We start from the raw sequence: 23,164 nt of genomic DNA, 5'->3' as shown, positions 1-23,164 counted from the left end.
GGATGTAGGGTTGGGTCCCGTGGTACTAAAGAGCTCCTCCTCATAGACATGACCATCTGCCAACAAGTCCGGCGGAACAGGGGTGCCCTCTCAGTCGCTTGGATTGACTATAAGAAGGCCTATGATTCGGTGCCTCATTCATGGCTGGGGAGGGTCTTAGAGCTTTATAAAGTTGATGCAGCTTTGAGAGCCTTCCTAAGCGCGTGTATGAGGCAGTGGACCACAGTCCTTCGTCAACCAGGAGGCGGAGATGACCGCCCTGGCCCGCAGGATTTTATAAGGATTGAGCGAGGAATCTTTCAGGGCGACAGTCTGAGTCCCCTGTGGTTCTGCCTAGCTTTGAATCCCCTCAGCACCCTGCTGAAGGATTTGGGACTAGGTTGCCGGCTCCGGAGTGGGGGTGAAGTCATTTCTCACCTTCTGTACATGGATGACCTCAAATTATTTGCACCAAATAGCCGAGACTTGTTGGAGCTACTGAAAACCACCGACGTCTTCAGTAGTGCCATCAACATGGAGTTTGGTGTCGATAAATGTGCGGTTATGCATGTACAGCGGGGCAGGGTTGTAAATTCAACAAATTTACAACCTTCTGAGACAATATCTTTCAGATCTATCTCTGAGTCAGAAACCTATAAATACCTTGGTATGTCACAGTCGTTGGGTATTGAGGACGAGGGTATTAGACGGTCGGTGAAGGAGCGCTTTTTCAGTCGGCTCACAAAAGTCCTTAACAGTCTTTTGTCAGGAGGCAACAAAGTGCGCGCCTTCAACGCCTGGGTAATGCCCCTGCTCATATACTCCTTTGGCATACTAAGGTGGACTCAGACCGAGCTGGATGCCCTGGATCGGAGGGTCCGATCACTGCTCACCGCGCATCGCATGCTACACCCACGCTCGTCAGTTATGAGATTGTACATCCCACGGAAATGTGGAGGCCGAGGCTTCCTAAACGCCAAGGATCTCCACAACCGCGAGGTGTACAATCTCAGGAATTATTTCCTTAACAACGAGTGTGGGATGCATCGTGATGTGGTGGCAGTAGACAGGAACCTCACGCCGCTCTCCTTGGCAAACGAGAACTGGCGCAAACCTGTGGTACTAAGTACTGCGGATCGCAAGGCGGCATGGGAGAGTAAGGTGCTACACGGGCGGTTCTACAAGGCCCTCACGGGACCCGACGTGGACCTGCTCGCGTCGGTGAACTGGTTACGATTCGGGGACCTCTTCGGAGAAACCGAGGGTTTTGCCTGTGCAATTGCGGACGAAGTAATGATGACGAACAACTATCGGAAATATATCCTGAAGGACGGTACGGTCGACATTTGTCGGGCATGCCGCCGTCCCGGAGAATCACTCAGGCATATCATTTCCGGTTGTTCTCATCTTGCGAACGGCGAGTACTTGCACAGACATAATCTCGTAGCCAGGATTATACACCAGCAGCTTGCTCTTCTATACGGCCTTGTGAACCGCGAAGTACCGTACTACAAGTATTCACCTGCGCCAGTTCTCGAGAATGGTCGTGCCACGCTCTATTGGGATCGATCTGTCATCACTGACAGGACTATTGTAGCCAATAAGCCTGACATTGTGATAATAGATCGATCGCAACGCCGGGCCGTGCTCGTTGACATCACCATCCCCCATGATGAGAATCTCGTGAGAGCCGAGAAGGACAAGTCCAGCAAGTACCTAGACTTGGCTCACGAGATAACCGCCATGTGGGATGTTGATTCGACGATCATTGTCCCGATAGTCGTTTCAGTGAACGGTCTAATAGCGAAGAGTCTCGACCAACATCTTGAGAGACTCTCGCTAGGTGGTTGGATCAAGGGTCAGATGCAGAAGGCGGTGATCTTGGACACGGCGCGGATAGTCCGCCGGTTCCTCTCTCTGCAGCCCTGACCACCGGCAGCTTGGGCCTTGCCCCGCTGCTGGCGGCACCCTAGGTTAGGTTTTTTATAATATGTTTATAAGTATTTTGTATTGTTTTTGTAAGTGTTTTTGTATTTTATTTTTATATCCATATTATAAAATAACCTAACTTAAGACCAAAAATAAATAAAGAGTATAATAATAAAAAAAAAAAAAAAAAAATGACGCTGTCAACGTCAGTCGTGTTTTTATAAATTTTCTCAAATTATTTTCTAGATTTTGTATTTACATGTTGCTTTCTACATTATTTTTATGAAAAATATAACCCAAGACTGCTACGTACTATTTACATATAAGTAAGGGTTATAATTGGCCATAGAATATGATGTCCTAACATGTACGACAAAACTCCTAAGTGAAAGAAAATGCAAACGAGAAGCAAAACACGAGCTCAACTAGCGTCTCCACGAAACGCACGTTCACCACCCTCGCCCGCCTCGTCCGTCTCCTCGCAACCGTCGTCGGGCGATGAATTCGCCACCGCGCCCGACACCAGCGAGTCGAGAGACGAGTGCGGGCCGCCGCCGCCGCCGCCACGACCACCTGCGCGACGAGGGCGGCCACCGCTGCCGGCACGCTTGGGGCCTGCGGGACATCCTGCCCCGCCCACGGCTCCCGCTGCCGGTGGTGTAGTGCGTCGCATGAGATGGACTCGACAAATGAACGAGAATGTCATGCGCGCCTATTATGGGGCTACAGAGGGGGGAACACAGCTATCCGCCTATCGTTCAAGAATACTGCCTCTGTTTCAGGCTCTTGAACCCACCATCACCGTGTCGGAGCAGCGATTATCGGATCAGGTGCGCGTCATTCAGCGGCTAAAGCGGTTGGATGACTTGACACTTGATCGGCTTCGCCTGGAGGCTCTCTCTGCTTGCGCGGCCTCCACCTCGGCGCGGGACCCGCCCGCGACGTCGCCGAATCCGGTGCCCGCACCCGACCGGGCACCGGGGGCACCGCGGTTGGATCTCAACGCCGACGAGGAGGAGATCGCGCAGAGTGTGAGTAGTACAGCCAATGAGCAACTGAGGAGGACTCTGGATGAGGCGATTACGCAGTATCGCTCCACTCCCAACACTAGGCCGCGATTACCACGTTTGCCTATGAATAGACGCAATCTAGCGCTAATGGGAGCCCTAAACGCTTTACTAGAGCCATATTTGCGGACTAGTAAAGATTTAGATGATACGCACGCGATCATGTATTGCGGAGCCATCGCGGCGTGCCGTGTTGCACGAGTCAAGTTTTCGGACTCTGAACGTGCACCTAGGACCGCCGGAGGTGCCCCCGCATGGCAAATACGGATCGAGCGACGTATCAGCTCCTTTAGGACTCTTATCGCAAAGCTGATCTGCTTCAGGGGGGGCAACAATCGCCCCCGAGTAATGCGCTTTGTAAACCAGGCGTTCGCGGGGACGGATATCAGGCCCCGCGACTACATGGCCAACGTTACGGAGCGCATCGACTTTCTAAAGCAGAAAGTCTATGCATGGGCAAACCGTATTCGCCGCTATAGAGAGCGTGTGGATCGATTCCAGCAGAATCGTCTTTTCCAGAGTGACCAAAGGAAGGTGTACCGAAAGTGGGAGGAAACCAACCTTCGTGAGTCCGACACGCAGCCGCCGGATCCTACTGTCATGACTGACTTCTGGCGTAGCATCTGGTCGGTGCCTGTCGGACACACCGAGGGGAGTTGGATGAATGTTGTCGAGCGTGAGTGCGAGTCCATCGAACCTATGGGGGTAGTCACTATCACCCCCGATGACGTAAGTTGTGCCATCCGCACGACCCAGAACTGGAAAAGTCCTGGGCCGGATGGATTGCACAACTTCTGGCTAAAATGGTTTCGATGCTCGCACTCCTGCTTGGCAGCACAATTTCAACAAGCCCTCGAGCTTGGTTCTCTCCCACCTTCCTTAACAACTGGTGTCACCTTCCTGCTCTTCAAGTCCGGTAGTACCACGGAAGCAAAAAACTACAGACCCATCACATGCTTGCCTACACTCTACAAGCTCCTTACATCCATTTTGAGAGCAAAAATCAACGCGCACATTGTCGCAAATAATATTTTGGCTTCCGCTCAAAATGGATGTAGGGTTGGGTCCCGTGGTACTAAAGAGCTCCTCCTCATAGACATGACCATATGCCAACAAATCCGGCGGAACAAGGGGGCCCTCTCAGCCGCTTGGATTGACTACAAGAAGGCCTATGATTCGGTGCCTCATTCATGGCTGGGGAGGGTCTTAGAGCTGTATAAAGTTGATGCAACTTTGAGAGCCTTCCTAAGCGCGTGTATGGGGCGGTGGACCACAGTCCTTCGTCAACCAGGAGGCGGGAATGACCGCTCTGGTCCGCAGGATTTTATAAGGATTGAGCGAGGAATCTTTCAGGGTGACAGTCTGAGTCCCCTGTGGTTCTGCCTAGCTCTGAATCCCCTCAGCACTCTGCTGAAAGATTTGGGACTAGGTTGCCGGCTTCGGAGAGAGGGTGAAGTCATTTCTCACCTTCTGTACATGGATGACCTCAAATTATTTGCACCAAATAACCAAGACTTGTTGGACCTACTGAAAACTACCGAAGTCTTCAGTAGTGCCATCAACATGGAGTTTGGTGTCGATAAATGTGCGGTTATACATGTAGAGCGGGGGAGGGTTGTAAATTCAACAAATTTACAACTCTCTGAGACAATGGCTTTCAGATCTATCTCTGAATCAGAAACCTATAAATACCTTGGTATGTCACAGTCGTTGGGTATTGAGGACGAGGGTATTAGACGGTCGGTGAAGGAGCGCTTTTTCAGTCGGCTCACAAAAGTCCTTAACAGTCTTTTGTCAGGAGGCAACAAAGTGCGCGCCTTCAACGCCTGGGTAATGCCCCTACTCACATACTCCTTTGGCATACTAAGGTGGACTCAGACCGAGCTGGACGCCCTGGATCGGAGGGTCCGATCACTGCTCACCGCACATCGCATGCTACACCCACGCTCGTCAGTTATGAGATTGTACATCCCACGGAAATGTGGAGGCCGAGGCTTCCTAAACGCCAAGGATCTCCACAACCGCGAGGTGTACAATCTCAGGAATTATTTCCTTAACAACGAGTGTGGGATGCATCGTGATGTGGTGGCAGTAGACAGGAACCTCACGCCGCTCTCCTTGGCAAACGAGAACTGGCGCAAACCTGTGGTACTAAGTACTGCGGATCGCAAGGCGGCATGGGAGAGTAAGGTGCTACACGGGCGGTTCTACAAGGCCCTCACGGGACCTGATGTGGACCTGCTCGCGTCGGTGAACTGGTTACGATTCGGGGACCTCTTCGGAGAAACCGAGGGTTTTGCCTGTGCAATTGCGGACGAAGTAATGATGACGAACAACTATCGGAAATATATCCTGAAGGACGGTACGGTCGACATTTGTCGGGCATGCCGCCGTCCCGGAGAGTCACTCAGGCATATCATTTCCGGTTGTTCTCATCTTGCTAACGGCGAGTACTTGCACAGACATAATCTCGTAGCCAGGATTATTCACCAGCAGCTTGCTCTTCTATACGGCCTTGTGGACCGCGAAGTACCGTACTACAAGTATTCACCTGCGCAAGTTCTCGAGAATGGTCGTGCCACGCTCTATTGGGATCGATCTATCATCACTGACAGGACTATTGTAGCCAATAAGCCTGACATTGTGATAATAGATCGATCGCAGCGCCGGGCCGTGCTCGTTGACATCACCATCCCCCATGATGAGAATCTCGTGAAAGCCGAGAAGGACAAGTCTAGTAAGTACCTAGACTTGGCTCACGAGATAACCGCCATGTGGGATGTTGATTCGACGATCATTGTCCCGATAGTTGTTTCAGCGAACGGTCTAATAGCGAAGAGTCTCGACCAACATCTTGAGAGACTCTCGCTAGGTGGTTGGATCAAGGGCCAGATGCAGAAGGCGGTGATCTTGGACACGGCGCGGATAGTCCGCCGGTTCCTCTCTCTGCGGCCCTGACCACCGGCAGCTTGGGCCTTGCCCCGCTGCTGGCGGCACCCTAGGTTAGGTTTTTTATAATGTGTTTATATGTATTTTTTATTGTTTTGTAAGTGTTTTTATATTTTACTTTTATATTCATATTATAAATCACCTAGCCTAGAGAGTTCAAGTAAATAAAGAAAATAATAATAATAGACCGGTTCATGGGTGTTTATTGTTGCACCTGTAAACGGGTCCCAGCAGGCGTTCTACATGACATTAAAGCTCTCCAAAGGGCCTCTACGTGTTGGATCTATATCCCCACGCAAGCCTATCAAAAGACCGCGATTTATATGCCCGTGATCCCAAAAAAGGAGATACAAATAATAATAATAATAACCCCGCGGGGGCAGCTTGTGGCAAGCTGACGGTGAGTGGCGACACCGCGGATCCCTATTCCAGAGGGCCCTGTCATCTGGCCCTCGCCTCTGTGCTTGCCTTGATTGGCCGGCCAGAGTGGAGTCGCAAGAGCGGGACCTATGCTCCAGGTTGGAAGTGTAAAATGTCATAACGCCGGCGGCCTGCTGAACGGATTACCGGGATCTGGCTACCGCAGACTCACCTCTCGACAACCTCTCAGCCGCTCCAAAGTGTTGCCCTGTTGTCGCACTGTGCGCGCGGCCATTGCAGGGCCCACTCAATGAGTTGGCGAGTCACCACCTGTCATTTACAATTTTGAGACTGATTGTCACGGCAGGTGTCCGCTAGTCTCACCCATAGCCCATTATCCAGTCCATCCCACATTCACATCTATAGCCCATGACCTTAGTTCCCATCGCAGCACAAAAGTGCTGCACTGCAATAGTCTTTGCACCTGGCGGGGACCATCTCCAGATGTATCACATTGTGCGTTCGGGGATGGTATCCGCCACGTGTATCCCTTGCTTTTAGATTAAAGTGTCTTAAAGGGCCTCTGCGCTGTTGGCTTTGGCCCCACGTACGCCTCCCAAAGGTCCGGGACCCCATGGTCCCGAGATATGGACAAGACATACAAATAATAATAATAATAAGTAAGTGTTTTTTATTTTACTTTTATATTCATATTGTAAAAAAACCTAAACTAAGAAGATAAATAAATAAAGAGAATAATAATAATATATATTATTATACACACGGTTGCTGCGTCGCCAGTTCCTTTTTCTTTGAACTTGGCTAGACACGCGGTAGCTACCATACCTACAAATTGCACATGTGATGCAGGTCATCTCGTTTATTAGAACATTTGAAAATAGAGTAGCGACGGTAGCGTAGGTACTTGTTTTTTAAGGTAACAATTTTTTTTTTTTTTTCATCATATTTTCCCAAATGATTATTTAAAGGCAGCGTCGATCGGCGGGCGAGGTTCCAACCATTTAACAATCCTAATAGGTATGCCCGTTGTTATTATTGCAACTACGCCGCATAATCACCAAAATTTAAGTATCACCCAGGTTTCAGTTAAGTACAACGTTTCACCGTTATAACGCAGCTTTCACGATTCCAATTTAAACTTTTTTAGTTGTTCCGAACTTATGTGTTAATTTTAAAGTGGGGCTTTTTAGATGAGTGTGCCGCTCTGTATCACACCGGGGTGTATAGTGTATATGTATTGTGGCTTCAATACTAAGAAAGGCAGCCGTACCTCGGATTGGGAGGTTTAAAAGACGCTGCGTGTCTTGTCAAGAGGGGAATAGTCAGGAAATTAGAAGGAAACAAACGATAGCGCGCCGCGCGAACTTTGTGACGGAAGATATGGCCGCCGCGTGGGTTTTTACTTTTTTACTATGATTTAAGTCTTCTATTCTGAAAGTTTTACTATTGAGAGATTTGTGCCCGTATAAAAAAAAGTATTAGGAGACTTAAATCTACATCATACTAAAATTAAAATGAGTCATGACAGAAAAAAATGACATTCGATCGAACCCTCGATGCGCGAGTTAACTCGCAAGTCGCAATTGACCGGTTTTTGTTTTTTGTTCTTTGTCATGAATTATCTTCAGAATACATTGCTTGAACTTTCAACGACACACCGTTTAGAAGTTACAAGGCTGAGAGCCAGACGGGTGGATTATGGCAAGTTGGCACAAAACCTTCTGCTAGAAAGTTTTTCGCACTTTTCCGGTTTTATGTCCTTTGAGACCTGATATAAATAGGCTTTGTTTTTAAAAGGCATATTTATTGCATTCGAGTAGGTAAGTAGCGGCTGTTCCTTTGTTCCGTTATATATTAGTGGAGAATCCTTTTTCAGGGCTCCGTACCCCAAATGGCAAAAACGGAACCCTTATAAGTACTTTCGTCATATCCGTGTGTCCGTTAGTCACAGATATTTTACTCAGAAACTTTAAGGTATATTTTACGAAATTTAGAACGTATTAGGTATAAATATTTTGCGAGCCGCTACATACTTTTTTAGGTTGAGTACCTAATGAAGAAAAATAATCAGTTGAAACCAACATGTACTTACATCATTCGATTGGCCTTTAAAAACAGCTTTGAGGAGTCTGAATATTTTTTTATTAAATAATACTTTTGAAAATAATGGCTTTGAAAGTGCAAAAAATGTGTCCCCATTCATTTGAACCTTGGGTTAGAAAATATAAAAAAAAATCAAGAAAATGTAGCCTAATAAACACTTTGCACGAAATAGGTTTTCAACCTGATCGGTTGAGCAATTATGGGAGCTCTTTCAATAAATTTCTCCTCTTGTTAAAAAATATTTAAATACCGTGGCGCTACGCCCTTTTGCTTGTGTGTCATTTCATAACGTATGAATGTACGGTACCCTCCGTTATGCCTGACCCGACACGCACTCGGCTGTTTTTTTCACGTTGTTTGCAGTATTGCAGTCATAAACATGGATATATATTTCACCTTATCTACGGCAGTTATCTCCATTATTTCAAGTTTGTTTTTATGTAGATAGGTAATAAAAGGTGTTCCATCGGCGTACGTGAAAGTTTATCTAAAAATAATTATTATCAGAAGCTAGGGCAGAAATAAGGATATTCAGAGAACTCATTTATATTTTAATTTTTGCTATATTTATTTAGAACGTAAGGGTCTTCAATTATAAACTGTAATCTAAGGTATTAAATAAAAGTGACGACGCCCTCGAAGTGGTGTAGGCCGGATCATCTATTTTAGTTTATAATTTATATGTCGGCGGCCGATCGTAAGATCACGCATATCGTGAAATTCCTAGGCATATCGTGAAACGTGAAAATCTTTGACCCGTTCGCTGAGTCGACGGAGCCCCGCTACGCGGGGCTCCTATTTCTGGGCAGTTTGCCCTTCGGGCATCTAAAGCAACCTAACGAACCTATCCTACCTATACATTGTATACCTATGTATATTGGTTTAATGTCACTATCGTCAAAACATGACACAGGAACAATACGATCTGCCTGATCTTACGATCGGCCGCCGACATATATGTAGTGTGATTATTTAAAACACAAATCAAAAAGATATCATAAAAAGAATTTGTTCGTTCCCAAAGTTGTGTAAGGTTATGTTGTGAAGAGCGGTTTTAGTCATTATAATTGAAAGCATATCGTTGATAATAGGGAAATACTAAGCGACCTAAAACTAAAACTAGCTCGAGCCGGGGCATCGCTTGTTATAACATTGGGCGATGATAACCAGTGTGGGCCGCGAAATAATGTTAGCTTCGATAATTGCAGTCGCCACAGGTAGAGAACAAACACATTGTACTTTATGAATTTGTGAGTCTATTTGCTCGTTTTCAGTACAAAGTGTAAACTGATTAATATATTATTAATTCTAAGGTACCTATTGAAACACTGTAAAGCGTGGGCACTCGTTCCTCGAATTTATGTCCATACCGTGCACTTTGGCGTAGGAATAATATAGATATCTTATGTTATTGTTTTCGGGGGCCCTTGCGGATACACTTCGACCCATAGGGATCTTTTGTGCAATTACCCCCTAGAGAAGATCCGTCAACTACTCAAGAGCTTTTCCCACCATATCCATGTGTCGGATGATGGAGCTCATGGGTAGCGTTTTAAAGTCCTTTGGTTCCAGATATTCTGCTCCGAAGTCCTTCATTCTTTGTCTGGCGAGGGCGTGACATTCACACATTAAGTGTTTCACTGTCTCTTCCTCTTCATCACACATACGACAATCGGTGTTGTCAGTGTCCCATCTTGGCCAGAATTCCTTTGACCCCGTAATGGCCAGTGAACACCCCCGTTATGATTTGGAGTTGTCTTTTGCTAAGTTTCCAAAGCTTTTTAATAATATAGATATGTCTAGAGTCCAATTAATAGCATGCAGATGTAGAAGATAAACAATTAAACATACGTAAAGGAAGGCAAGCTTGAGGTGTGGCGCGTATCGAAACTTTGGACAACTGTACGAAAATATTGTTACTTACTTGAATCCTATAGGAAACTGAGTATATTTGATAAACTACTTGGAGATGTAAAAATTATGTTTTTTGATAAATGTAAATGAATTTCCAGCGTGTGTATAATATACCAACATTAATTATATAGTATTCCAGTCAGTCAGTCACTTGGCAGTAGTTTCTTTCTCTCGTGCCTTTACAACGAAACCTTTACAACGATCAAGAAATTTCTTTTTTGAATTTTGGAGTCTCAATATTAGCACGAGTAAACAAAATCTTACAAAAGTTTTTTGCGCAAAAGCAGAGCAAAGTTCGGTTTTGTTTAGAGTGCTAATCTAGAGTCCCCATGAAGCTAAAGACTCTATAACATAATACCAAGCGTAGCTAGCGTAGTTTCTCGGATTCCCTGAGTCACAGTATCACGGATTCGAATGATAAGTTTTTTATTCTAAAATTTTTTTTGCTGGTCTAATGGATGATCGTAATTCGTAATAATTAAATCAGTTATAATCCACTTTTATCTTTTCTTTGTACCAAGAAAGCTGCTCCAGACAGTCTTTAATGAGTATCAATCATCAAATCGCATGAAAAATGGCTTGTTCATGATTACTTTGACGAGCTTTGGCCGCCTGACTACATTGGTATAATTTTGATTTCAATACAAGGGAATGGGAATTACGTACTAAGTACTTTTAAAAGCACGACGTATTGATATTGAAATCAAATTGGTATCAATTTATCACTTGTGAACATTATTTGTGGTGTGACATATTTCTTAGGTACTTACAAATACAAATAAATACAAATACAAATAATTTATTGAGAAAGTATAGTACAGTGGTTGCTCCTAAAGACTAATAATTTATAAAGACAAGTGATTTACAAATGCCTGAACTAGGATTCCCTGTGTTTCAGGCAGCAAAGGACAATATTAATTATTTATTACTTATTCACTTAATTATAAACTATAGGTATGGTACACAATATAAGTCTTATTACCTAAACAAAAAGTGAATTCTTAAGTTCCATTAAATATCAGAGTACAGTAGGTAATCATTTTACGACTATTAGTAAGTTCTCTGTATCATCGTACGTCATCTTTTGAAGGGCGTTGCTATTAAGACGTGTCTTATTGGTGTTAAGTAAAATTGCTTGCTGGACATTTGGTCAGGTACAGCATACTATTTTCTGCATCAGCAGAATTATAAACGGGGCCAAAGTCAATATTGCGTAAATCATCTCCAAGTTTGTTTATATTTAAACAGCGGCGAACATGATGTTTGCAGGTTTCCACATCGCATGCTTTAGACTCTGATACAGAGAAACTATCTAGGTCAGAAAATATGCTATTGTTCATAGGGTAGGTAGGTAGGTCTTAGACTCTGTGCGGAAAGAGGCTGATAACCTAACTAACCTAATCCAAACCAATACACATACTCTTATTAGGCAACGTGAATCACTACATCACTTTGTCTTTGATGTCGGATATACTCATATGTACGAATACGTTTATTAATACCATCGAATATACCGTCCCGGCTAATTCCGTTGAAAATAACGTTTATCGGGTTTGATGTAGTTAATTTCAGGATACATATTGCAGGATTATTAAGATTGTTCCTTGAGTAAATAATAAGTTTGGCAAGCATTTTGGTACTCCAATCTGTTGAGGGGCACCGTTTCCGGAGCTCCGCGGTCGCCGCCGCGCCGCCGCCGCTGTGACATACGCCCCACATTTATTTACACGACACAGATTAATTCTACGTCATCCCACACATATCCACTGTGAGTCTCTGCTGTTCTCAATCACGTGGATTGCACACTTTTGACAAAAGCCTTTATGCTACGCTTTACAATTTTTTTCTTATTGCGTTACTCATAAAGGCTGTTACTTCATTGCAAAAGCGTTAATTAGGTATATAAAGTGCCACACGCTCAGTATTTTGAAATTGATGTAAATAATAATATTTTTATAGGAGATTGCCGGTTCGTGTAAGGATGCCAGGCCAGATTACGATATAGGGTAGGTACCTACATCATGGCTTACCAAGTTTTTTTTTTAATTCATCGCGGGAAAACGTAGATACGAGTAATTCAGGTGAATTCCATGATTTACGAGTATAGTTTATTTTCTGAAATAGATAGATAGATAAAATATTTATTTAACCACAACTTACATGCTTTAGTGACACTAATATTGTGTCACAAAGCATGCAAGCAAACAAACTTGTGTGTTCATCCGAACTTCTCCGAAGATTTTTTCTTACACTTTACGCATCTTATTCGATCAATAATGCGTTCTGCTCGTACAATTTGAGTATGAATCAAAACCATTATATTCTGATTACAATAAGTTTTTTCATCTACAAAATGACTCTTTAGTATTAGTTTTGATTTTAAGTCTATAATACACCTAACATTTGCTATGGTGTTAAAATAACATATCGCGTGCAAAGAGTAACGCGTAAATTATCGGTTAGGTGAAAATTCAATAAACAACATGTAAAAAATGACGCGGCACGCGAAGGGTAATAAATGGCTTGTAATTATATTGGGGATCACAGCGATCCCCACCGAGAGTTCCATAACGGGACCTAAACAGCCCTAGTAGCACGGTCGCATTTTTATCGTTTATCACCATGCCTGTCACGTTCTAACAAGTATGTAAGTGCGAAAGTGACGGGCATAGTGATAGTCGATAAAAATGGAACCGTGCTGAGCCCGCAGGGATTGTAGTTCGGCTGAAACCGACCTACCGCGGGGTAATCAATATGACAATGAGCAATGACATATGGTACGGGTTCCCTTCCCTACTGATTTAGTGATAATAGTTTGCTGAAAATTGTGCTTGAATTCTGCTTCATAATTAGGTTTCGGTGATACGTTACAAAGTTACTCTTTTGAAATAAAGAGTTTGCTACTGTTTGCTGCCTGTAGCTTTTGTAAACAAGCTTAATTTGTGCTAAAATCGGCAACGTCAACGAATTAGGTAGTTCACTCTTTAAAAATTATTAACCTACCTACCTCACCTTTTAGCGGATATTTAGAATCGTTACCCACCTTATATGTATACCCTATGCTCTTAGAATGAAAATATTGACACTATACCGAATCAGGTCATAGTCCATGCACATTAGTTATTGAGTAGTAACATACATTACAAGTTAGCCAAAAGTACGTTAACAAAGAATTTTTACTGCAGCATAGGTAATAATGATAAGGTTAGGTTAGTAATTGCTCTTAGGAAATAATACAGCAAATGATATTGGGGAATAATTCCTAAAGTAGGAATCAATTTAATGTAACGTAACCTTTTCCTTGAGGAGGCAGGTTTAAAGGTATTGTGAGTGACGATCGATAGGTTTCAATTTCAATAGGTACCATGAAACCGTCCAACTCTGCTCTGGGCCTGGAGGGTACATGTTGCCTTCCATTAGACTTTTATTAAAAGCAAAACAGGACTGTGTACCTAAATGGAATCCGTTAGTGTAAACCTATCAAATCACGAATGGAATACGTTCGGAGATGGGCCTGAACTGACAGCGCCTTAAAAATACATTTTTATTGAAAATAAAAATGGTGAATAAAATAGCTACCGTCCCTTATAGTGTTTACTTTTAATTTACCTTGAACAGAGAAAGCACTGTACTAACCTAATGTATATGTGCGTACATACTTATGCAATAGGTACCTATATTATAATCTATCATGACACAACTACTTTATATTTGGGATTCCGCATGCACCCTTGCAAAGGGTGCCAACGGGATATATCTGTATGTTAGTGGGATGTATTTCATGGGCATGATGTTGACCTATTGCCAATACATAAACATGAAATAATATAAGAGTAAAAGGGCCCACTGATTACCAGGCTGCCGGACGATATCGGCCTGTCAGTTGTTCGGAGCTGTCAACTTTTTGTTCTAACTGACAAGCCGATATCGTCCGGCGGACTATTAATCAGTGGGCCCCTTAAGTAATAAGTATCACGCTCATTGATCTACTAAACTGCTACTACGACCGCGTTTAAATATCTTATCGAATAAGTAAGTCATTTTACGATTAAAACATATATTATAATAATGGCAATACGTGGCAATGCGGCCAGCCTACTGGGCACACTGCCCACCATAGCAGCGATTTAGAGGATATTTTTATTAATTTACGAGCCTATTCACAGCATCCTTTAATAACAGTTATAGCGGACAGTATTTTTAATACGAAACCGTATCGAATTTCTGTACCTATATATAAATGATTTTAAATGCCGCTTGTTTACTACAATTTTACTGTTTACCTATGACACCAAAAAACCGATCAAATGCTAGTCTAACCCGGGGAAAAGGCAGACAGATAAACAAAGAAGTAATCCTATAATTATGGATTACTTTTTTCCTCTTTGAAGTTGTTACAGTTAGCACCAAGTAGAGCTGAGAGAAGTAGCATAGCCGGGGCGTTTTTCTATTGGCAATCATATTGGTGGTGCTAGCGCACCCCTATCGGCTCTGTTACATCTCTAAATTCTGGTAGAGATGCTCATTCGCAGGTATATTCTACTTTAGCACACCCATCCGGGCTATTGAAGTCGCGAGTGATAAAAAAAAACAGCAATAATGACTGACGCTAGTTGTATTTCAAAGACAGACGTGTTAATGATTAATTCTAGTCGATATTTAAAATAATAATGAGATAAAGAAATAAGAAACATCTTTGCAATTATTACCTATTCAGCTGATCTCGAGTATCTGGACCAGTCGAAAATCGCGCTGGGCCCCCCACAGTCCCAGAGTTTCGACATCAAACGGCGCAAACATGTAGCCCTTGCCGACGAGGATAAAAATATTTGCGAAGTTTGTTTTTTTCCACAGTTGCAGCCGCTTAAGGAACTTCAATTCACTCATTGGCTATTAAGAGCGTTTTAAGTAGCGTGTCAACGTTCACATTACAAGGTACAAAGACTAGCTTTGAACCAGGCGCAAATGATCAATCTTTAGATGGTTAAAGAAACGACCGTCTGAATGTTCGTGTGAAGCTTCAAGCACTAATGTTCGAGTACCGACATCATTATAGTTTGAAGATTTCTATATAATGCCTATATGTTTATGTAACATACCATTCGTATCTTGTTAATATCCGTTAGGTATGTATTAATTAATGGAAGGATATGCTTTTTAGTGTATTAATAAGATGAAATATCCTGTATAAAATGAATAGGTACCTACTTAATATTGTTTTGTACCGATGAAAGAAAAAGTGATATTAAATTTATCATCCATAGCTAATATCTATAAGAGTTAATGACCATCAAACGCCTCGATAGAATTTGCATGGACACCTATTTGAGGTGTAAATTAAATTTCTATTCACAAACAAAATATTTTAGCATCTTATCGGCTTAATATTTTATGTTATATGATCTACTATAAGTAATAAATGTGACTCAATCAGTTTCGCGTGACTGCATTTATCTGGAGATTTAATCCTTTTGGAACTTAGCTTTCATTGTTGTGTAAGTAGTAAACATGTTAGGGGGCAATTCAAGGAGCTGGTGGAGTGAACTTTTAACCTGGCAATATCAGGTAACAACAACTTTAACTGTACCTATTGCAGCAGTGCATAACCCTGTCTTACTCACACACCAGAGCGGCGCGTGGGTCCCGCATCAGTGTGTTTACCGCATTAACCCATTAATGTATGTTTTGTTTTATGATACTGACACATTTAATTGTTTATTCAGCAGCAGGGAAAATTCTGTTTTTTTTAAATTTTCACACAGACGTTCTACTTGTGCTTGTGTGTGCTTCGCAGTTAAGTGTAGTAAGACAACGTGAGTTTTATATATAAGAACAGATTCCCTTGTCATAAAGAGGTGTTAGTTCTGAAATTTCCCCAGGATAATAAACAAAGTGACCCAAAGCATTAAGGGCATCTGGCGTCGGAACGTGAAAAATAAGGAAACTTTTCTCCTCCAACCATTCGCGTTACAATAAAAAGTAAGTCACCGCGTATTTTTCTCGTCATGGCCTTTACACTTTCAAACAAAAGTCGAAACAAGTGGCCGGAACTTTCAGATTTATTCAGCGGGGTGGACTGAGAGCGCTGATTTTGAAGGCGCTTCTGTTTGACACATTTTCTATTCACTATTATTCCTTAGTTGTCGATGCAGCTGTAGGTAAATATTTGCGATTATTGGAAGACAGGAATAAGGTCTATAACATTTTTATGATGGGCATGATGATGTTGCTTATTAATCTGTTGCTAGTGCCGTAAATATCCTACAAAGCGCTTACTTTTTTCGGCTCGTCGGGCCATAATGACGTATGTGTCCTAGTGGAGCAAAACAAAACAATATGAATGTGTCTAGTACTCCTGACAGTCCTGACACACAGAACGAGTCCTCGAAGCAAGCAGCAGACTCAGCGCGAAAGGGCCGTCCACTAAAACGTAAACCTGGTCGACGTAAAACCTCAGATACATACCGTAAGGTTCATCGACTCTTTTCGGATAATCTCTCGCCAGGCCATAATGATCTTTATGTCCCAGTAGAGCAAAACAATATTAACGCGCCTAAGTACCTACTCCTGACACATAGAACGAGTCCTCGAAGCAAGCAGCAGATGCACCGCGAAAACGTAAACAGGGTCGACCCAAAACCTCAGATACTGTTGTATCCTGAGGTTCAACGGGTCTTTTCGGGTAATGTCTCGCCAGACCATAATGACGTTTGTGTCTCAGTGGAGCAAGACAGAATGCGTCTAATACTCCTTACTTAAAATAATTGAATTAGGTATTCTTTATCTTGAACTTGGCGCTCATTTCACATTTATGTTTTTGATGGGATATTTTATACAAATTTAATATCACTCTCATCGACAAAGTGATCATAAAACTTAGGTTCTGTAATTTCTGTACACGTAGTGATGATGTTTCTTTCGCCCGAGTACTACAGTGTGGGGTGTCACTGAATTTTATAAATATAAACCCTGAATATTTTCAGAAAATTGGTACGAAAGTCAAAAAAAATCATAAAAGTGAAGTTTGAAACTTTCAGTTTTCGCTGAATTCTCGTTGTTGCATACAATCATTGTATAGGTATGCATCGTATAGTATAGCATATATGTGACAATGGAGTACTTCTTTGAATGGATTAAGCATTGCTGCTTATATGCTTATGCTGGTTCGCGTTAACGCATAATCGGTTTTGGCTGTCTTTACGCCTACGTGACATATTTTGCATGTGACTTGCCAAGTTGCCACTTGATGTACCATATATTATTGTTTGAGTTGCGCTAATAAGGCGCGAAAATTTAAGCAACTTGTATGAGTGTTCGCTACGGATACACCTTAATACAGCGACGTACCTACTTACCTTTGTATTGCTGATGCGTAGTATAAATGTAATTCTACAATAAATCCCTACTAATACGAAAGTACCTCTGTCTGTCTCTCTGTTACCGCTTCACGCTTAATACCGCAGGAACCTTCGATCAACACGGAAGGGATGCGGCATTCGCACTATTTCCCCTCTGCCTAGGTACAAGATCAACTGATCTAGCGCGGATAATAAAACTAGTTGCCCTCGGATTTTTAACTAGACCGAGTCCAGACGCGCGAGTGAACACAGCAGCAGAAAAAATGCCTAATTGCTCGGTTTTTTGTTGTAAAAAGAGGTCGGGGACATAAAATTTACAAAAAGAAGGTGTTACATTTCACACGTAATTTTTTTTTTACATGTCATACGTTTAATTATATTTAAACACAATTATTATATTTTAGTCTCATGTAATTGCTGGATTTATCGATTTTTCTCGCCCAGTACAAATTGCGGATCGGTCGAGCAACAAATCCGACTTCTCATCTCTTGACGAAAATGTGTTAGTGTGCGTGTTGTGACACTTGTGACTCGTCCGTACACAAAAATAGATCGAGGTGTGCAAGATTTGTCTGTGTAGGGTGTCATTTTCTATGTATTTGTGTCGTCATTACAGATTGGATTTTGTATGCAAGTGTGTGAGAAGTGCGACTGTGTGCACGTTCCCCCCCGCGAAAAATGGCAGAATGATTTGAATGTCAAGATATCGCTTGGGCCTATCCCTTCCGACCTGTCGGAAGCCCGTGTTGATCGAAGGCAGAAACAATTTTAAGATGAATTTTGACACGTATGGAGATAGTTTGAGGCCAAGGTAAAGATAATATTTATATTAATCAACATCATCAACATCATTTCACGCAGACGAAGTCGCGGGCAGAAGCTAGTGTAATATAATTCCTAAGAAGACTGGAATCATGATTGATGAACTTTTTAATTATATTTATCTGATTTTACACCTAAAAACCCTACAGATGAAAGAAAAATCATTTGATGACATTTTTATTATACTTTTATTTATTATTTATTATTATTATTATTTAAACTTTATTGCACAAAAGAAAAACTTATCGTACAAAAGGCGGACTTAATGCCAAAAGCATTCTCTACCAGTCAACCTTAAGGCAAAGCAGAGAGATTGGGTGGTGCAATTTTAGTAACAGTAAGTACTTATAAGCACTTGCATACCCAATTTAGCCCTAATAAAAACTGCATGCTTGCTAAGTTTCATGCTTCCTGTGTGCTTAAATGCTGCTTCTTTAAATGGCTTGCTTCATACTTAAAGTTTAGCCCGTTGCAAGATATCATTATTATTTTTTAAATCATTATATAATAAGAATTAACAATGGGTTATTAATCCAGTAAATCACCGTGTAATTCCATTTCTACCATTCCTGAAATCAATAACGATTTGTTGCAAAGCTAGGACAATAAATCCATATTTTTCTCCGGGCAGACTAAAGCCATAAATTCCATACCGGAATACTACACAGCGGCGTATGCTCACAAAACAATAAATTGTGAATGCCGCTCGCACACTCTAGTCATATTCATAAACCAATGGACAGGCAAGGTTTTATTCCGGGCCGCCTGCCGTCCACTCCAGTCGAGAAGCGTGATGTTACGGCGTGCCAACCTACGCTTTATCTGCGGATCAGCATCTGCATTACTGCAGCGGCTATCCTTAACCCTCTGTAATGTATGCGTAAATGGACGTATAAAGTCACTACTGTCTCGCTCAGAATCCGCACTACATAGATATCAAGATGAATGTTCATTTAAAAGCTATTTTGATTCGTATCTCATTTTGTGAAATTACCTTCTCTCGCCGCGCTAAGTTAATGTATCAACAAATAATGTTGTTTATTTATACAATGAATACTGAGAATGTGATTCAAATCTTTCTATGCTAAGTATATGTCCTGTTACAAATAAATTTGTACCTACATATATTTAGCACGTCGTTCACTTAGTTAAGAGTAAGGTTCATTTATGATATATATATTTAGTTCCTTCAGAAACATCTATTTGACTGAAATATTATATCGGCCGGTCACATCATTCGATACCTCGGCTTGAAGGAGCAAGCACTTTTAAAAATTGACTCTATAACCCTGCCCGTGAATTCCTGACATGCTATAACATATATCTGAACTTTACGACATTATTTCGTATATTTTTCGCTCATTTTTACTTAGGTATATTTATGGTAGCTACATAAGTCATGGTTGAAATAATAAATGGGAGTTAATCAGTCTGCCTTACATGCAAAACGTAATAAAACTTTATTTTTTTACGAATATTTCATGAAAGTACCCACCTACTGAAATAATGTCTCCAGTAAAAAAAAAAGTTGTATAACGTTTCATTCGAGTTAATTGGTTCGATGAATGGCAAAATGGCTGATAATTACGAGTATTATGGAAAATAATAATTATGTGCTGAGCGGCGACCGCAGTAAACTCATGCTAGGTACTAAAAACCGGCCAAGAGCGAGTCGGACTCGCGTTCTAAGGGTTCCGTCCATTAAGTCCAACTCCCGCTTGACTGCACATTTGCACGGACCTATGTGCATTTTTTGTCAGACATATCCTAAGAACTAAATATGTTAATTTTATCACAATTATAATAACTCTACTGGCGAAAGTGTTCCCAACATCTTTATTTATATGAATTTAAAAGTGGAAAAATTACTCTCTTGGGTGAGACTTGAACTCACGGCGTCTGGAGTTCAAGTGTCACCCAAGACAGTATTTTTTCCAATTTTTTATTTATTCTGAGCATAATAGCATCGGTCGCAGACATTTCTGCTTCTTAAAAAAATAATTAAATTGTATGTGTATATATATCAAGTCCAGAAGTAATTTATTAATGTTATCTACAACCAGAGCCCGTACCATGAGTCACTGACAGTGTCTAAACTGACATATACGCTATCCAGAACGTAATTTACTTTCTATAATACATCTCGTTCGCACTAATATGCGAGTACGAGCGAGATGCATAGAAAGTAAATTACGTTCTCGATGGCGTTTATGTCAGTTCCAAACTGATGGTAGCCGTACACAAGCATAACAACTTATCAGAAATCATCTAAACATACTTAAAAATCCTAAAAGCTGCTTACCGCTCTTACAATGCGGGTACGCCGTGAGACACAAAACATTTTTTAAGAGGGTTATAAAAGAAAAATGTTTGATAAGTTTACTATTATATATAGTAGGATAACTGGGCTATTCACAGGTATTTTTTTTCTAGAGCAAATCCCCATACTTTTAATTCTGTAGAGGAGTTTCGTAAAAAAAAGTGTAAAGATTTTTTATGAATTATGAATTTCTCGTATTTTTTGTATGGGTAAGTGAAAATTTAGTCACAGAAATGAATTCCTTATCCTCGAATTACACGAAAAAGACACCAAACTTGATATAGTTGCTAGATGTATGCAGATATAAAATTTAGAGTGAGGCGCGCCGAAGGCATTTCCCCCCATTTTTGAGTTACTCACAATGAGCTCTTTCATTTGAATTGTAACAAGATATAGTTTGAAAAACTTTATTTTTTAAGTTTCCCATTTACATCCCAAAAGTGGCTCCCATGTTTAAAATTCATTTGTTTGCGTTACATGGCCGTCTTTGAGTCACAAACTTGCATATGTGTACCAATTTTCACCTTAATGGGTAGTAGTTTCGGAGAAAACATTTAAAAAAAACCCGTAGGGGTAGGGTCAAAGACTAAGTAATTAAGTACGACTCACGCTTGACTGCACATTTCTAATAGGTTTTCCTGTCATCTATAGGTAAAGAACTATTTTGTGTATTTTTTTCAAAATTTTAGACCCAGTAGTTTCGGAGATAAGGGGGGGGGAATGGTCATTTTTTGCCTATTTTCTTGAATAACCGCTTAACTATTTATTTTAAAATTATAAAAAAAATATATTTGAGATTCTTACAATGAGCCCTTTCATTTGATATGTAACACGATATAGTTAGAAAAACTTTATTTTGTAATTTTCTCATTTACCCCCCAAAAATGGCCTCCATATTTAAAATTCGTTTATTTACGTTACACGACCATCTTTCGGTCACAAACTTACATATGTGTACCAAATTTCAACTTAATTGGTCCAGTAGTTTCGGAGAAAATAGGCTGTGACAGACGGATGGACGGACAGACAGACAGACAGACAGACAGACAGACGAGTGATTCTATTAGGGTTCCGTTTTTTCCTTTTGAGGTACGGAACCCTAAAAACTAATTTCATGTTAGCAATTTGACAAAGAACCGTGTCCCGGTTAGTACCTACGGGTTCTGGGCCATGATGAGTCCCGAAGTAGTTTATACTTATATCATTCGGTAGTTCATAGCCTATATCGATAGAATATATCGTTTTATTCAGTAGTATTTACAGTCTAACTAAATGACCGTGTGTATAATAATAAAATAATAATTTGAGCCAATATACGTCCCACTGCTGGGCACAGGCCTCCTCTCATGCGCGAGAGAGCTTGGGCTAGGGTTACCAGATGACAGGAATTTTCCTGACATGTCAGGAATTTTGGCCTTTTGTCAGGAATGGGGACGAAACACGAAAATGTCAGGAATTTTTTGAATTGATAGACTTCTTTATAAAGTACCTTTTTATTTACTTAAATCAATACAAATAATAAAAATATAATATATAAATAAAAATATTCGGAAATCAGGAATTTTGTCAGGAAATTCTAAATTTGTATCTGGTAACCCTAGCTTGGGCTAGAGTCCCCACGCTAGCCCAATGCGGATTGGGGACTTCACATACACCTTTGAATTTCTTCGCAGATGTATGCAGGTTTCCTCACGATGTTTTCCTTCACCAAAAAGCTAAGCGTGTTAGCTTAAAATCGTAATTTGTTTTATTCTTGTTATAGGTGTGGTGTTTGACCAAAACACAGAAGAGATCCAGAACGCGTTCAAATTCGCGATAATGCAGCATTCCACGCTCAACAAGACTTCGAAGTTAGACTTCCAGCTGTACGTGGACGTTATCAACACCGCGGATGCTTTTAAACTCTCCAGGCTCAGTAAGTACATATTCTAATATCATCATAATATTATATTAGTTTATTAATATACAGTATTATATACAGTCTCATTGTCCACCCAAACTTCAATCCATAGACCGATATATACTGTTCACTTTTTCTACAATAGTCCTGCCTGCTGCGACCGGTTCATAGGTGTCTATTGTTGCGCCTGTGAACGGGTTCCAGCAGGCGTTCTACATGACACTAAAGCTCTCCAAAGGGCCTCTACGTGAGCCTATCAAAAGACCGGTATTTATAGGCCCGTGAAGTCCAAAATGTAGAAACAAATTATATTATATTATACATATTCCCCAATCCCTTTATTACTAGCCGATTAGTGTCCCACTGCTGGGAAAAGGCCTCTCCCCTTGATACCTAATCACCTTTGTTCCCCCGATCACTTGTTAAAAGCCCGTTATCGATT

The 23,164-nt window shown here is 41.4% G+C and overlaps 1 protein-coding gene across 1 annotated transcript in view; it reads left to right on the top strand.

Moving 5' to 3' along the window:
- The window catches only part of LOC134661447 (glutamate receptor 1-like), a 133,011-nt gene that overhangs the window by 54,638 nt on the left and 55,209 nt on the right, over nucleotides 1–23,164 (top strand). The window contains exon 2 of the mRNA XM_063517541.1: nucleotides 22,585–22,737. Within this exon, the coding sequence (XP_063373611.1) occupies nucleotides 22,585–22,737 (153 nt within the window). The remainder of the gene's footprint in view (nucleotides 1–22,584; nucleotides 22,738–23,164) is intronic.

This window comes from Cydia amplana, chromosome Z, assembly GCF_948474715.1.
Source record: "Cydia amplana chromosome Z, ilCydAmpl1.1, whole genome shotgun sequence".
Classification (NCBI taxonomy): Eukaryota; Metazoa; Arthropoda; class Insecta; order Lepidoptera; family Tortricidae; genus Cydia; species Cydia amplana.
The sequence above is the reverse complement of the archived record's forward strand: the minus strand, read 5'-3'. Positions and strand labels throughout refer to the sequence as shown.